Here is a 16753-nt window from a genome sequence, read left to right on the forward strand (position 1 = left end):
CGCTGTCCCATATCCGAGGACACTGGCCCGATGCTTGACTGACGTTCCTTGGGAGCCCGGCTTCCTTCCTTCCTTCCTGTCCCAGGAATTCTGTGTCTGCTGTTTACAAGGCCTGGCACTTGTCTTGAGAAACAGTGATACTTCACATCTGCTTAAGATCCACAGCTTACGATTTTGTTGTAGTTTCTCGTTCCATCCTCACAACACTTCCTTGGGATAACTGGGGTGGGCCCTTTTCAGAACGGAGGAGCTGAGGGTTACGTGGTTCCCCGAGGACGCACGGCTCTCCATCCGCAGATCCCAGCCTCACACTTTTCCTGTTCTGCCACCTTCAGAGGCCCTCACAGTTATTTGTTGATTCAAACCAAATCTTTACCTTCGAGGACTCGGCTCTTTAACACCTGATCCAGGTGAAGTGGCAGCTCGCTTCAGATTCCTGGGACAAGTCAGCTGACCCCAACGTGCCTCGGCTTTCCGTGCTGTAAAGCGGGTTCCTGGTCCTTGCAAGTGAAATCATCTGTTGATGAGCTCGGCAAACTGCAGAGCTCCACCTCATCACGTGGCGGACTGTTTCCCATTCTTCCTTCTCCACCCCTGCATCCAGATGTGTCTTCGTGGGGTCCCCGCCATGTGTTTCCCCCATGTCTTTTGGGGTTCACCTCCTACATTCTTTCCACACTCTCCTTTCTGACATCCTCAAGAGCAAAGCCTCTGTTGTCTTCCTTCATCTTTGAGAACCAGGCAGTGCCTCGCTTAGGAAGTGAACAACAAATGTGTGTTGGAATTTATACAGCAGAGAGGATTTCGGTGGTTTGGGCTTGCTGACATTGTCAATGGTGCCTTGGCAGCTGTGGCGCCTCCGTAACATGTGCCTGAGGGCATTTGTAAGGCTCTATCTTTATGACAGTTACCAAAACAGCTGAATATAGACTGAGAAAGAAAGTCATTCAAACGAATGCTGTTTAACCTAAATCTAAAAATGCAGGTTTTAGACAATATCCAAATGATGATTCTTGTTTGATATACTGTAACTAGAAACAGTAACTGCGAGGCTGGCGCATTGGTTTACAAACCACGTGGCCTTTTGGAGGATCCATATAGCATTCAGGTGCTTGTTAGAATCTCTCTCCTCCTGGGAACCTCTCCGTGACCCTTTCTCGTGCATTATGCACTGCCAGCGTGCATCGTCTCTCTTCCCTCCCTATTCAATGGACTGCTACAGTTTGTCTGGCTCAGAGGTTTCCTCCATACCAAAGAGACTCAGAGTATCAAAATTTAGAGCGGGTTTAAAGTGGGCGGGGGTGGGAGGGGGATGTGGGCTTCTCTGGGCATTGCTGAAAGTTTCAAGGATCAAGGAAATCATAAACTGAATAGCGTCGCGGAGGGTTTGTTTGGAGTTCCTGGTGACCAGCGTCTCAGTTACCAACTGCTTGGTTACAATTTGCTTTTCTTTAGCTAAACATTGGTACATGGTTTTAAAAGCAAGTGAACGGATAAAGTGTTTCTAAGTGTAACAAGTCTCTTTTCGGATCTGTTGCTAATAAGCCTCCGGAGAGCAGGGGGGCCATAAAGGATGGGTCTCTGATTTGCTCTGCCAAAAAAAACCCTTCCACACGGTCGGCTCCACGTCTTCCTCCTCAAGGCTGAATAAATCGGTTGCCACCCTTGGACCTGAGGTACCCTGTCTGGCCCGGGAATCTTCCTTAGCCACCTTTCTTCAAGAAAGATGAGTAATCCCGTCACACCAAGCAAAAGGATTCTGGGTATGGCTGGACCAGTTTTGTGTGCTTTGAAATACCACCCATCCATGTTGTGTTTCTCAGTGAAGGAGCAACAAATGACGATCTTGGGCAAGAGCGATACTGGCTTTTGACTTAAGGGGAAAAAAATAAAATAGTCGCTTAGCTTTTAAAAAAATCTTCAAGGCAAAAATTCAAATGCCCTAGCACGTATATATGTATGGTTTGGGGGTTGTAGTCCTGGTAGATTATCAGGACTGGCAAAAATAGTTATTTCTGCCTACTAAAAATATAAATATGTAAGAAGACTGTAAACTTTGCATATGATTATACTAATCCAAATCAATAGCTGCTTATCTAAAATTAATAAAAATTTAGACAAATGGAACGCTTATGTTTATGTTCTGGAAGATCTGAGCCCAGAATCCCTGTGACACCTGCCCTGAGGTTGCTGGTGGCTGAGTCGGCTGCCCGGGCACGCGGTGCCTCCCAGGGCCGTTTCTCAGCAGACCTCAGGCCGCCAGCTTCAAGGCGCTGCACAGCCAGCCCCAGATCTATGGTGGACCATGAAGGGCTGGGTATCTGACACACCTGTCGCCTTCAACAGGGTTTCTGAGGGTTGACCCTGTTCCTTCCCCAGACACCAGAGAAGGAAAGAAGATGGTAGAGCTGTTGTCATTTTCATGGACACCTAGAGACGGGAAGGATCTCGAAGGAGTCAGGGCTAAAATTCATCTTAAAAAGAGAATCCAAAAAGGTCAAAGGAACCAGTTTTATTCTAAAGCATTTTTTAAATTAATGGGTCATCAAACAAAGAATGGATTACACAATAGATTATGTTAAAATACGAGTTAAAGCTGTTTTTCAGAATGCAGAGGCTGGCGAAGCCCTCCGAATGCCCCACACCCCCCTCCCCCCCCCCGCCTCGGTGAATCCCACCCCAAGTGGGCCAGGTAGCTCGGAGCCAAGAAGGTGCCCTTTCCCAGGTCCCCAGGCCACCGTCGCACCTCTAGTGCAGGGCGGCCATCAGGCGGGCGTGTCTCTGTGGTCATTAATCTGCAAAGACAAACTCTGAATGGGTGACTGTGCCAAACATGAGACTAGGTCCATATGCTCTTTACTCTTCACAGCCATCCTGTGGTGGGCAGGTTGGGTTACCTCAGGGATACATTTGGAACAGCTGAGGCTCAGAGAGGCAGAGTAACTTGCTCAAGTTCACACAGCCGGGGCGTGGCAGAACCAGTATTCAAACTCAGGTTTGTTGGATTCCACAGCCTTTCTGTACTAGCCACAGCTCAGTGTTTGAGCACTGCCTCGTCGTTTTGATGTCTGTGAGCTTGAATTTTCCCAGTGCTTCCCCGGAGATCTCTGAGGCTTTGTTTTAAGAACCGTACACCTGATCCTGGGTGCGGACATGGCACCACTTGGCACGCCATGCTGTGGTAGGTGTCCCACATATAAAGTAAAGGAAGATGGGCACGGATGTTAGCTCAGGGCCAGTCTTCCTCAGCAAAAAGAGGAGGATTGGCAGCAGTTAGCTCAGGGCTAATCTTCCTCAAAAAAAAAAAAAAAAAGAACCATACACCTTCTAATACGGGAGCCATACACCTCTTGTTGTATCATGATAACATTGATTTATTTTAGAGAAAGTTGTAATGATCTGTTTTTCTTCTACAAACCATGGTTTCTTTCTGTTGTCTTTGTTAAAATGGCGATGACTAGGTATTTATTGTAGATGGCTAAGTCGCAGCCGCTCTTGTAACGCTTTCTCCAGCCTGGAAGAGCAGTTCTGATCCGACGGTAGCACTGGAGGTTCATAGAGCGGCTCAGAAGCACTCAGCAGAGGAACAGCCCTGAGTTGCTATTTGTTGGGTTTTCATACGCTGAGAGGATTTTGGGGTGTCGGTAATATTTCTTTTTTATCTTCTGAATGATTTGAAAGATAAACCACGTCGGTGGCATTGCTTCTGTCGTGGAGACGCTTCTAATACGAGCGTTCTGTGTTTGCTTAGAGGTGCAAGGCGGCTCCTTGGGATAGAAATCTGACAGGAGGAAGAATGTGGGGATTCCTGTGAAGCAAGTGCTTCCAATCAGATAACTGCCGAGCCTTCAGGGCACGAAGGTTTGAGCCTTGTTTGCCTGTGTCCTCATTCCAGCCTTTTCTGCTTTGCTTCTCAATGCCACGTTCCCTCTGTTGACCTTGTTACGCCCCTTCCTCGAGGACGGTTAGTAGTGAGACCAAGTGCTATCGGGCGAGGCCTGGGGAATACGTGTGGTCAGAGACCTGAGGAAAGTACTTTCCCTCCTATTTTATGTGATTCCCGCAACCCTCTGTCTGAGGCAGACGGGTGCTCCTCATGCTGCCGACGAAGACGCTGGGGTCCAAGAGGCCGGGTGCTCTGCTCAGCTCACCTGGCGCCCCTGCGTGACACCTGAGGAGCAGTTCTGGTGCTTCCTGGTCCACAGGTGTCTCCTGATCCACGTCACCTCTCACTTTGGTCCGACTTTGGATGTTGCCTGTTTCGTTTGAAATGAGGAAAGCGTAAGTTGAAATGGCACAATCGTCAGAGGCGAGTCTAAGACGTATTTCTAACTGCCGGGCACACGGCTGGTTCCTAAGAGAGGGAAGGAGGCCGTTTTGATGGAAATGCTTGTGCCCCACTGCCTTTCTGCTCCGAGGCTGTCAGTTTGACCCTGGAGGTCTGAGTTCTCAAACCGTTTGGTCCGTCGTGCATTTGAAGGGCTCTGTGACCGGGCGTGGTTCAGTCACTTGAAAAATACTGATTCGCTGGGTTATGCGGGTCTTCCAAGTGTTGACCCGTTTCATTGTACAATATAAACAAATCTCGTGGGTGAATATCACCACCAATGTCAGCAGAAAGTCCCAGGATTGGGAGGCTGTCGGGCCACAGAGGCTGAGACAAGTTCTCCAACATGCTGTTTTTTTCTTGAAAGCTCAAATTTTATCATTGACAGCAAACACTGTCAATTGTTTTTCTTGAGGTGACAGGCTCACTTCGCCCCTTTCTGAGAAAATGGTTACAAAACACTCATGTTGGAGTAACCAGGGTTTGTCTCTCAGCTGTTCTTTCAAGTGACAATGACGTTCGCTGGCAGAAGGCTCTCAGCTCTGCTGCACGGCGCTCTGCCTCGGAGACCCGCCGCGCTTGGCTGCAGCCGAAGGGCTGAGGTGTGCTTGCCGTTTGTCACACACAATCGAGCAACGTGTTCTCGAGGATTGAGTTTTAATAAAATTAATATTTTTTGCTGCTCCATCAAAGACATTCTTACATGAACTTGGTGTTTTTTTACTCTAAGTGGCGGCAAAGAGCACAGTGGTTGGTGCCACTGCCTGGCCAGGGCTGGGACACCAGCAGTGTTCCCCCATCGCTTCTGCATTATCTGTGCACATGTCAACACAGTGACAAATGCAAGTAATGTCTTGGGATGGTTAGGAAAGTAATTTTGACTCAGGGACTTCCCGAGGGGGCTCAGGGACGCTCAGGGGTCTCCGGACTGAACTTCTAGAGTCACTGCTGTGAGTGTTAGAAACAGCTCTTCCTTCAGCACATTCGTGGACAGCAGGCTTTGTGCCAGGTGACATGCCAGGTGCCGAGCCTACCAAAAATGGATGGCACGGCCCCTGTTTCCGAGGAGCACACAGTGTAATGGAGGAGGGGGTCAAATTAAAGGGTGCTCGCAAAACATGCTAGTAAGTGCCGTGATGATGGAAGCCAAGGGGATGCTCTGGAAGTATGTCAGACGCTCACCCGAGCCAGCTTGCTAGTGGAATGGTGGTGATGAGGGGTGTTTCTTGGAGGGAATAGCACTGAGCTGATGAGCTTTGAAGGGCAGCAGTAGAAGTGAGCCAGGTGAAGAAGGGGGAGAAGATGCAGTGCCTTGGGAAAAGGCTTGGAGCAGGAGAGAGCCCAGAGTGTTTGAGAAACCGCAAGGGTCCAGTGAGGGTTGGGGTACAGGAGCGGGGGGAGAGGGGGTCAGAGGCGGCTAAAGAAGTACCCAGAGGGCAGATCCCAAGTGCTAAGTATTTGATCCCAAAGACGGTGGAGATCCACTACAGGATTTAAGCAGGGACTGATCAAATTTGTATTTTAGGAAGATCGCTCTGCTGTAATGAGGAAGAAGGGGACAGGGAGCCTGGCGATTGGTAAGTGAGCCAGCTGAGGCTGTTGCAGGAGTCCAGAGAACAAATGACCAGGGAGTGATCATGGAGAAAGGATGCATAGATCTTGAGAAGGTTTTTTTTGGGGGGTTTTTTTGGGTTTTTTTGGTGAGGAAGATTGTCACTGAGCTAACATCTGTGCCAATCTTCCTCTGTTTTGTATGTGGGTCACCACCACAGCATGGCTTGGTGAGCAGTGTATAGGTCAGTGCCCAGCATCTAAACCCACAAACCCCAGTCCACCGAAGCGGAGCCTGTGTACTTAACCACTACGCCACTGGGCTGGCCCCTGAGAAGGTTTTTAACATTTTGAATATTTAGATATTTAGAGTCGGCAGGATTTGATGATTGATTTGATGTTGAGGGTAAGAAACATGGAAGCAGTCAAGGGTACTCCGGGATTTGCAGATTATCGACTGACTGCACGTGGCTCGTTCGTGGAGGCGAGGGAGCGTGGGGAGGTGATTACTGTCTAGACAACCCGTTGAACTTCATAGACCGTATTCATACGTGCACCCGCCTGTGTATACACGGACGTAGGCGTCCCTGTCTTCCGTTGAGGACGTCAGTGAGCCTGTGGGGTTGGAACTAGAGCGTGAGATGGTTCCAGGCCAGAGGTTTCGGTTTAGGAGTCGTCAGCACAGACCGTGGCTGAAGCCCCGAGAGTCGACAAGATCACCCAGAAGGAGACGGGCTCGAGTCCTGGGGTCAGCACGTTCGGGAGGAAGGAAACCGAGACCTGGGTCCTCCTGGTCCTTGGTGTGTGCAGAAGGGAGTAGAGAAAAATCTAACGCTCAACCTTCAACCAGCTGCTGAGCTGAGGTCTGAACGTGCCCTTCGACGTGGCACAGTAAACGTGATACTTTACGAGCCTTACAGCCTGTATAACGCCTTTCTGTTCCTGAACTAGCACAGACTTTGAGTCTGTAAAGGAGGGTAAAAATACCAGTTACGGTTTATATTTCTTCCCCCGCCCCGAATAGTTTTCTTTTAAAAATAGGGGGTGGCTTTTCTCCCCATCTATGGTTTCCCAGTTCTCGGCAATTTTGCCTTTCTTTCTTTATGCTGATACGGGATACTGGTAATTTCAGAAGTTTTATTTTCCCTAGGTAGGATGGCCAAAGAGGGAACAATGACCTGAGCAGTGCCGTCTTTCTCGGAGGTTTGGATGAGCCCTGGCTGGCACTGCAGTGACAGGAAGAGGGAGCTAGAAGGATGTGTGCTCGTCTTAGAACTGAAGTAGCCCGTGGTGTCAGGAGGGTTTCCTGCGGTTTCCCTCCCTGGCGGTGGGTGTGAAGAGATGTGGGTGGGAAGGAGTTAGAGTCTGGAACGGGGCAACCCAGGCTTTCCCCTTGGCTTCCCTGATGATGCCCAGGCCCCCCGCCCCCTCAGCCGTGGCTTGGCATCAGGCAGCCAGCCTCATCTGTGGTGAGAGGGGCTGAGGGTTACTTTCTATTTCTCTTTGCATTTTAAAGTCTTTCCTAATGTGTTTCTGTACTTTTAAAATCAAGACGTAATCAAAGAATAACCAGTTAAAGTGCCTCCTAACCCTAAACTTGGGGCACACAGACCACTCACTTCTAACCCAGGCTCTCTGTGAAAGATACCCCCGCCCCCCATGCGTCAGGTCCAGGAGGACTGTGCTGAAGTGGGGCGTGTGCAGAGGAGGTGCTCTGATATTCAGGCAACTTGTCGGCAAGGGTTTTAGGATATTATCAGCCCGCTAGGTGGTTGTAGAAGTTGATCTAGCTTTAAATCTTTTTATTTTTAGGTTTCTAGCTCTACCTATACACCATATCATTTTGGGGGGAGGTGGGGGGTAACATGGTATTTTATTTCTTCAAAATATTGTTAGTTTTGTGTTTACTGAAAATGAGTTGTATGGTGTCTTGCTCTTGCTTGTGATCAATATCGATGCATTGAGACACCCGGCCGCTCCGCCACCTTGCAGGTAGAGAGGAGACCTTCAGAAGGGGACTTCTGCACATCTTGGTTCTTGCTGTGGGTCGTCAGTGCTGGGCACGTGGCAGTGTGCAGGGAGAGGGTTATCGAGGATGCAGAGGAGGAATCTTGACATCTCAGCACCTTCCCAACCTGGTTTCTGCATTATAGTTTTACTGTTTGGTTTTAGAAGCAAATTCTTAGAAAACTAGTCCCATGCATATTCAGATAATAGACAAAACATCAGGCCAAAGATACAGAGTCATTAGTTTTCCATTAACCTAATGAACTTTCTACGAGCAAACTACTTCCTACCCAGAACTTTCACTCTGTCCTAACAGCAGATGTGGATCCAGGGCTGGGTTCAGAACTGAAGCCGTGTTTTGCTTTAGTTCAACTCCACGAACAGCTGTGATAAGGTGTAATGTCTGACCAGCTGCTGTAGAGTGAACTGAAGTGCACTGATTGCCAGGAGATGGGGAGCACATGAAAGGAGGCAGCCGTGTGGTGGGAAGACGCACAGACGCCCTGCGGCAGATTTCCAGAAAGCGGACACACTTCCTAACCACAGACTCCCTGCCTTCGACAGTCCCCTCTCTGATGTTGTTTGCAGGTGAAGTGGAGGCTGCGCGGTAACTAACATGGCTATTGCAGACGGGATTCTTGCACTGACTTTTAAATGTTTCTTGATTTTATGTAGAGCTCTTTAAATGTGAGCATCTCGGCAGTGTGACCCTGTGAGATAGGGTCATTTTTCCTGTTGCACAGATGAGGAAGTTGAGTCTCAGGTTAAAGGACTCGTTCCCGTAACCCGACCCTGGCTTGGGCCTTGTAACCAGGGCCCTTTCTGTTCATTGCACCTGCTGCCTCTGTGCCAGACGGAGGGGGACTCTGTCTCTTCCAACTCTGGAGATTCTGCACCCTGTGACAACAAACGATAAACTGGAATAGGAGCAGATCTAAAAATCGCTTAGATTAGGATCTACAATCACACTTCTATTTGCCAGTGTGTCGGTTCTGTAATGTACTTCTGTGGCTAACCACAGACCGTGAACGTGAGTGTATTTGTGGTTAGAGAACTGGGATATTCGCTCCCTCTCCGGGAGGGCAGTCAATCAGGGAGCAGGTTGAGGCACAGCTTCCGATGATGCCATGTCGCTGTGGAACGCTGAGTAATAGGAGCAGACAGCCAGCCTGGTGTGCAGAAATGGGGGTTTGGGCTGCTCTTTTTCCAACAAAGGCATTTTGCAGCGTGTGCGGTGGTTGCAAATGATTGCAAATACAAGCTCTGGCATCTAACCAGAGAGCAGAGTACATCTATCTCCAGTATGGTTAGGACTCCTATCCTTCTCTTTAAAAAAAAATCCCATTTTTAGACCATACCACCAGCATTAGTGGTGTTTTTGAATATCAAATGCAGGAGCTGTATGTATATATATATGGCGGGGTGTGAGAGAGAGAGGTGGGGGGACCCTGGTAGCTGATAATCATTTGACAACAGTCAGTTGTTTGAACACTAGTAATAATCCCTCACCTTTCTAAGGTGTATTAACGTTTCCTAAGTGCTTTCTCAGATCTCATGTGAATGATAATTTAGTTACCGTTACGCGTCGTCATTGTTCCACCGGGGCCCTGCGGAGGTCAGCCCCCAGCTTGGGGTATGAGTTGGAGGTAGAGGTCTGTGCTCCCCTCACCCCTCTATCTCTTGCTTTGACTTCTTTTATTCATCCTCATTCGTATCATTTCTCCACCCCTCCCCACCCCGCCCACGCCTCTCTCATTTCCTCTCTCAGCCTCTCTTGTCGGAACACCTCTTGGACTGGGGCTTCCAGAACCCATGATTGTGGCGAGCATGTTTGTTTGTTTCATTTTAAAATGCCATTTCTTTTCTCTTCGTTGTCGTGTGTGTCCCACAGGAGAGGCCACCGGACTTGAATTTGCCTGTGCAGGTCAGCGGTGGCGCTTGCCTCGCTCTCCCCCTTTCTCCAGTTGCGTCTCTTATTTCCACTCCTTTCGTCCCCCTTTCAGGCTGCTGAAACCTCCCTGTAGCCTTTTCGTATTTTAGCACTCCTCTTCTGTCGCCCCACCAGACGTGCCGGTTGTCACCCGTCCAACCCATCTGTGTTTTCTGGACTCGTGCTGGAGTGTCAGAGCTTTGACAAGCTGGGTTCCCGCGTGCCCCGGCGTCGGGCCCTCCAGAAGCCACCTCCTCCGGGAAGAAGACCAAGGCCCCCACTGCCTTTCCAGCTTGAGACTCACCATCCTGCCATGCCCGTCAGTTCCAGGGGACGGTGGGAGAGGCTGGCTGAGGATGTGGAACTAGTGTCTTCTTGTACTGACTCGATTTCTTTTTTATAAAATTGCCACTCAGGAGACCCTGCTCCCAGCAGAAGAGCTTCTTTTCCCGTGCTCATGCCAGCGCTGGGCTCACAGCAGCGTCTGTCCCGGACGTGGGCCTCGTTGGCCGCCCCGGGAGCTCATCTTGCTCTGGCCTCGCCGGAGCCTTGTCCCAGCTTAGGCATCGGGGCCGGGGCCCTTGCTGGTGGAGCGTGGGGTGGCAGAGGGTCACAGGGCTTGGCATCCTGAGACCTGCGTGAGGTCTTGGGTCTGCATGTGACACACCTTCTGAACCTGAATTTCTGTCATCTGTGAAAGTGGATTAAGTGATCGAATGATGCCTGTCCTGACCTTGTTTATTATAGAAACAGATGGAGCAGTGTATGTGGGGACACTGGACTATAAAAGCACAAGCGAAGTGTTAGTTTTCTCATTCTTCCAACATGTATTTCTTGAGTGCCTGAGGTATGCCAAGCCCACTTCTAGGCTCTGTAGAAAGAGCAGTGAAGAAAACACACACAAAAAAGTCCTTACGTTCTGATGGGAGAGGGATGATGAACCAGTTAGCAAATAAATGAGCAAGGTAATTTCCTAAAGTGTTAAGTATTCTGAAGAAAATCAACTAAGTGACTTTGACTGTGTAGTCCAGGTTTCACTCAGTATCAGTCTGGGGTAAGTACCACTTCCTCCAGGCAGCTCTCCCTGATTGCCCCAGGTAAAACAAGAATAGCTGTGGTTTACTGAGTAACTGCTAGGAGCCAAGGTCTTTAGTATGCATTATCTCTAATCTTCACTCTGCTCTATCCACTAGGTGTTATTCTCCTGCTTTACAATGAGGAGACCCAGGCTCAGAGCTCATACAATCGTTCAGTATCTCATAGCTAGAAAGTGACAGGATTGAGTGTCCTGACTGCAGAGTCTCTGTCCTTCCTCCCACGTCTCCCATCCTCCCCGTTCCCCCCGCCTTGTGTCCACCTCTGTTCCAGCACTCAGCATAGCCTGTGATGTGTATGTTGTCTGTTTTCCCCTGTTAGCCTCCGACTCCCAAAGGATGGGAACGGTGCACCCTTGGCAGCGAGACGAGTGCCTGGCTCTGCCTGGGAGCTTCTTCCAGGTGCGCTGAATTCATGCCCGGCTCCAGCCAGCCCCTCGCTGTGTACTTCCACTCACAGGGTCCCAGAGCTCTGCTCTGTTGACTGCAGTGGGGACAGTCAAGTTGGATCTCTCTGGAGAGAAAATAAGGAAAAAAATAAAGGTCTTTCATGTAAAAAAAAAAAAAAAATTGTTTTAGACATTAGGCATCTCTGTTGACAGGAGCCATGACCTGTTTGAAGGTCTTGCCTCTCAACTTTATGGTACACGAGCAGGGGTCTGTCCCTCCAGCTACGGAAGAACCTTGGTGCATGGTTGTCCAATAATGGGCCACTGTGTGGCTTAGTATGACTGTTCGTTCTCGTGAGGATTGACCATTTTACAATATAGAAAGTCTGTAGCATTTGCAGAATGCGTCCACACCTTGATTTTGAGCAGGAAAGGGACACAGTTATGTGAAGCAACTATCAGGGAGGGCAGAATTCCAGTCTTGGCCACTCCTTCTCCCAGAGGACTGACATCCAACCCCCAGAGCATCGTTACTGTAAGCAACGTGTCACAACCACCCACAGTCCCATCAGTCTTGTAAAAATGAGTGCTGTCCTCATGTCCCATGGCGAATGGACACTTTCCCCGGTTCATTGACTCTAGTGGCACCACAACCATATGACACAAGGGTTCTGACCAAGTTTAGAATTGCCCTGCTTCTGGAAAAAAAAAATCTTAGGGCAAAAAATCACTATTTAGACTATTCTAGAATTCTATGAATGTTATAAATGTGATTCTATTTTAGAAGGAAAAAAAGCTGAAGTCCAGATTGACGCCAAAGAGAGAAAACAAGGCAGGAGCAGAATGGGCGTTAGACCTTTGCTGTGACCGGGAATGTTCTGTGAAACAAAGAACGTTGTATGGGCCGGGAACAGGACGTCACTGTGGTTCAGAACACGGCAGAAGACTATTCAAGGTGGTTCCAGATACTGATTTCAGCCAGTGGAGGGTGTCAGTAAATTCATCCATTTATTTTTGTATTCATTCAAAGCCAGGCATTGTACGCATCCTAGGTGCAAAATAAATACAGCAGGCATGAAGGCGGGCACGGTCCTGCTCCACAGAGAGCCACTTAGCAGACTATAAAGACCCTGGCAGGGCAGCTGGACCTCGTCGGTACTGGTACTAAGTAAATACCCTCACAGAGTGTCCGGATCTTGAAGGTCTGGGTGCTGTAAATACCATCTGTTGTGGGCTGAACTGTGTCCCCTCAGAATTCATGTTGACGTCCTAATCCTCAGAAGGTGGCTCCCGTTGGAGATTGGGTCTTTAAAGAGGTAATTAGGTTAAAATGAGGTCACTAGAGTGGGCCTTGATCCAAATGACTAGTGTCCTTATAAGAAGGGGAGATTAGGACACAGACAGGCACAGAAGGATGACCATGTGGAGACACAGAGAGAAGATGGCCAGCTACAAGCCAAAGGCAGAGGCCTCGGGAGAAACCAGCCCTGCTGACACTTGGATCTCGGAATTCCAGCCTCCAGAACTGTGAGAAAATAAATTTCTGCTATTTAAGCTGCCCAATTTGTGATACCTTGTTACAGTGCCTGAGCAGACTAATCCACCCTCATATAGTGTCTGGACCAGGTCAGCATGAGGACTGTCACAAAATGTCCGGACCCAGTAGGCCCACAGTGCACATGTGGCTTAGGAAGGTGACAGAATGCTCTTTCTCTGCAGAATTTTCACCCATGAAGAAAAAGGAAGGAATTGAAGTCGTCGGTGTTTTTGCAGTCTGGGTATTGATTTCTAGGTTCATTTCATAGATGTCTGATAGTTAGAGTGTTTTTTTTTTCTTTATGGCTCCAAATCATTATACGTTTATTATCCACCAATGTTTCATTTTCTTTATTTCAAAAATGCAGGTACAAGCTCATTAGTTCTCATCTTAAACATTCTGTTAGCTGTTCTTATATAGACTAGGCATTCTTGGGATGCCTTTCTTTTCTGGCTAACTCCTTAGTCCTTTAAAACCCAGCCACCACTGTCCTGTGGACCAAGGAGCCCTCCAGACCCTCCAGCCTTGTCTGAGGGTCTGTGCATCTCTTTGAATGCCTGCCTCTTTCTCTGCCATTGCGTTTTTCTTAAAGCAACTGTCTGTGCTTACAGACTCTGCGCCTCCGTCACCCAGCACAGCCTCTGATACAGAGAGTGAGGAGATGAATGAAAGAATGAATATATCATTTTCTTGAAGGCCAGTCATTCAAAATGGTTGGAAAAAATTGGGAGCACTTTTTTATTGTGGTAATATATATATATGTGTGAGATATATATATATATATATATAACAAAGCTTGTGATTTTAGCCATCTTTAAGTATACAAATTCGCTGACATTAATTATGTTCCCAATGTTGTGCAAACTTCATCACTACCGTCTGTTTCCAAGGTTTTTCATCACCCCAAACAGAAACTCTGTGCCCAAGAAGCAATAACTCCCATTCCCCGTTCCCCTAGCCCTTGGTAACCTCTAGTCTGCCTCTGCCCTTATGAATTTGCCTATTCTAGACATTTTATATAACTGGAATCATACAATGCTTGTCTTTTTGTGGCTGGCTTCTTTCACTTAGCAAATGTTTTCAAGTTCCATCCGTGTTGTAGCTTGTATCAGAACTTCATTTCTTTTTCTTGGTGAATAATAATATTCCATTGTATGGCTATACCACATTTTCTTTATCCATTCATCAGCTAATGGACACTGGGTTGTTTCTATCTTTTGGCTGTTGTGAATAATGCTGCTATGAATGTGAGTGTGCAAATATCCACTTGAGTCTCTGTTTTCAGTCCTTTTGGGTGTGTACTCTAGGAGTGGAAGGGTAATTCTCTGTTTAACTTTTTGAGGAATGACCACACTGTTTTGCATAGTGGCTGCACCATTTTACATTCCTACCAGCAGTGTACAAGGTTCAATTTCCCCACATCCTCACCTGTGCTTAATTTTCAATTTTGTTGATTATAGCCATCATAGTATGTGTGACAGGGTGTCTCATTGTGATTTCAATTACAGTTCTCCAATGATCAATGATGTTGAACATCTTTTTATGTGCTAATTGTCCATTTGCATATCTTCTTTGGAGAAATGCCTATTCAAGTCCTTTGCCCATTTTTTATTGGGTTGTTTATCTTTTTGTTGTTTAGCAAAATGGCTGAAACTTTAAAAAGTGGGCTCCTTAAAAGGGTAGCTCCTTCCTAATACTTGTCTTTCTGGGAAGCTTATTCTCTGAGGGTTCTGGATTGACGAGGTTATTTTAATCATCTCCTGTCCCTTCTTCTGGCCTTGGCTTTCTCCCATTTTTTTTTTCCTAAGTGTTTATGTTTCAGGTTAAATTTCAAATGGTACTCAAATAAAGAATCAAACTGCAAATTTTCACATTGGAAAATGCTACCACTCAAATGCACAAATATCCTTTTCAAGTGCATTTAAGAAATTAGAGACCTACTTTGTCAATTTCTATTATTCGAGCGCTCTTTAAAAGTGATCACGTTATAGAAATGTACTCAGAGCGCTATTTTCCAGTGTATTTTGGGATGGAGTTGGAAGCAGGGCTTTGAATATGGAGAGGGAAATGTCTTCTTGGATAGATCTGAATATTCAGCCAAACGGTTTAGTTGGTTGTTTAATCTCAGTCTCACTCTCCGAACTCTAAGAGGAAAGAGAGCCCAGTGGAGAGTGCCGCAGCCCCCAGGGGTAGGTGCTGTGGAAACACGTCTGGTCGGGGCCCCAGACCTGAGCCCTCGGCAACTTGGTGCTGCTCCCATTGGACCATCAGCAGCTGTGAGCCAGAGGGTTGTATCTTTTGTAGAATTTGGAATAAGGAGCTTCCAGTGGGATTTTAAAAGCTAATCTAAGAGAGTAAAATTGGAGGGTGGGATGTAGGGGAAATACAGTCCTACTATGACTGCTGGAGTATGTAGCAGTGGCCCTGATTAAAAATATTTTTCTTTTTTTTTTTGAGGTCCATTGAGAAAAAAAAATCTGCTATGACCTTTAGGTCCAGAAACAGTCCAATTTAACTTTTTCCTTTCTTTGTCCAAACTGAATATTTTCTTATTCTTTGTATCCTGCCTCATTCCACAAAGGGTTTTTGATATCTTGTAATACTTGAGTAGATTTTCTGGAATCATTAAATACATATAATTTTTTTTTACTGAAAGATGGCAGGGTTTTTTGGCTGCTTCCCTCCCCTTTTTTAAAAAAAAAAGGCTCCCTGGAAATATCATTGACATACAATAATCTGAACATATTTAAATGAACAATTTGATAAGTTTTGACATATGCGTATATCCATGAAACCATAACCACAATCAAGATAATGAACATATTCATCGTCTCCTAAACTTTCTTTGTACCCTCTTATCATCCCTCGGTTCCCCCACCCCAAACGACTAACCTTCTGTCACTAAAGATTAGTTTGCATCTTGTGTGATTTCATATAGATGGAATCCTACAGCATGCTCTCTGTTTCTGGTTTCTTTCCCTCAGCATAATTATTTTCAGATTCATCCACGTTGTTGCTTGTTCAGTCTTAAAATGTCCTTGTTACTATTGTGTTGACACACCACAGTTTGTTGATATATTCACTTGTTGATGGACATTTGGGCTGTTTCTTGTTTTTAGCTATTTCCAGCTAAACTGCTTTGAACATTTGTGTCCAAGTCTGTGCATGGACATGTGCTTTCCTTTCTCTTGGGTAGATACCTAGGAGAGGAATGGTTGGATCACACCGTGGGCGTAGGTTTAACTGTTTTCCAAAGTGGTTGCACCATTTTACATTCCCACAGCAGTGTGTCAGAGATCCAGTTGCTCCACGTGCTTACCAACACTTTTTTCGTAATATGTTTGTCTGATTTTAACATCACAGTAATACCTAATAGAAGAATTGAGAAGTATTCCCTCCTCTTTGATTATCTGGAAGAGTTTGCGTAGAACTGGTATTATTTCTTCCTGAAATGTGCGATAGAATCCACCAGTGAAGTTATGTGGGTCTGGGGTTTTGTGGAAAGGTTTTTGTCTACAAATTCACTCTCTTTGACAGACCTATTTAGATTATCTATTTGTTCTTATGTGAGCCTTGCTAGTTTTGTCTCTCAAGGAATTTGTGTATTTCATCTAGGTTATTGAATTTGGTGACATAAAGTTGCTCCTAATATTTCCTGTTATCCTTCTAATACCTGTTGATCTGTAGTGCTGTCACCTCTTCTTCCTGATATTGATACTTTGTGTATTCTCTTTTTTTTTCCTGATTAATTCATCTATAGGTTTGTCAATTTTATTTGTTGTCTCAAAGAATCAGCTTTTGGTTTCATTGGGTTTCCCTGTTGGTGTTTTTTTGCCCTGTTTCCCTGATTTCTGCTCCCAGGTCTATGACTTCCTTCCTTCTCTTTACTTTGGGTTTCTTAAGGTAGAAGCTGAGGTC

General features: G+C 46.7%; 1 protein-coding gene across 12 annotated transcripts in view; it reads left to right on the forward strand.

Moving 5' to 3' along the window:
* The window catches only part of EML1 (EMAP like 1), a 166918-nt gene that overhangs the window by 61890 nt on the left and 88275 nt on the right, over nt 1-16753 (forward strand). The window contains exon 1 of one of the 12 annotated variants that reach the window (XM_070593257.1): nt 1397-1763. The exons of 9 other annotated variants lie outside the window; for them this stretch is intronic. In XM_070593257.1, the coding sequence (XP_070449358.1) occupies nt 1727-1763 (37 nt within the window). In that variant the 5' untranslated portion in view covers nt 1397-1726. Of the gene's footprint in view, nt 1-1396; nt 1764-12700; nt 12826-16753 lie in introns of those variants that run through there. 2 more of the 12 variants (XM_070593254.1, XM_070593263.1) reach the window with 2 other exon arrangements.

The sequence above is a fragment of the Equus przewalskii genome, chromosome 25, assembly GCF_037783145.1.
Source record: "Equus przewalskii isolate Varuska chromosome 25, EquPr2, whole genome shotgun sequence".
NCBI classification, from domain to species: domain Eukaryota; kingdom Metazoa; phylum Chordata; class Mammalia; order Perissodactyla; family Equidae; genus Equus; species Equus przewalskii.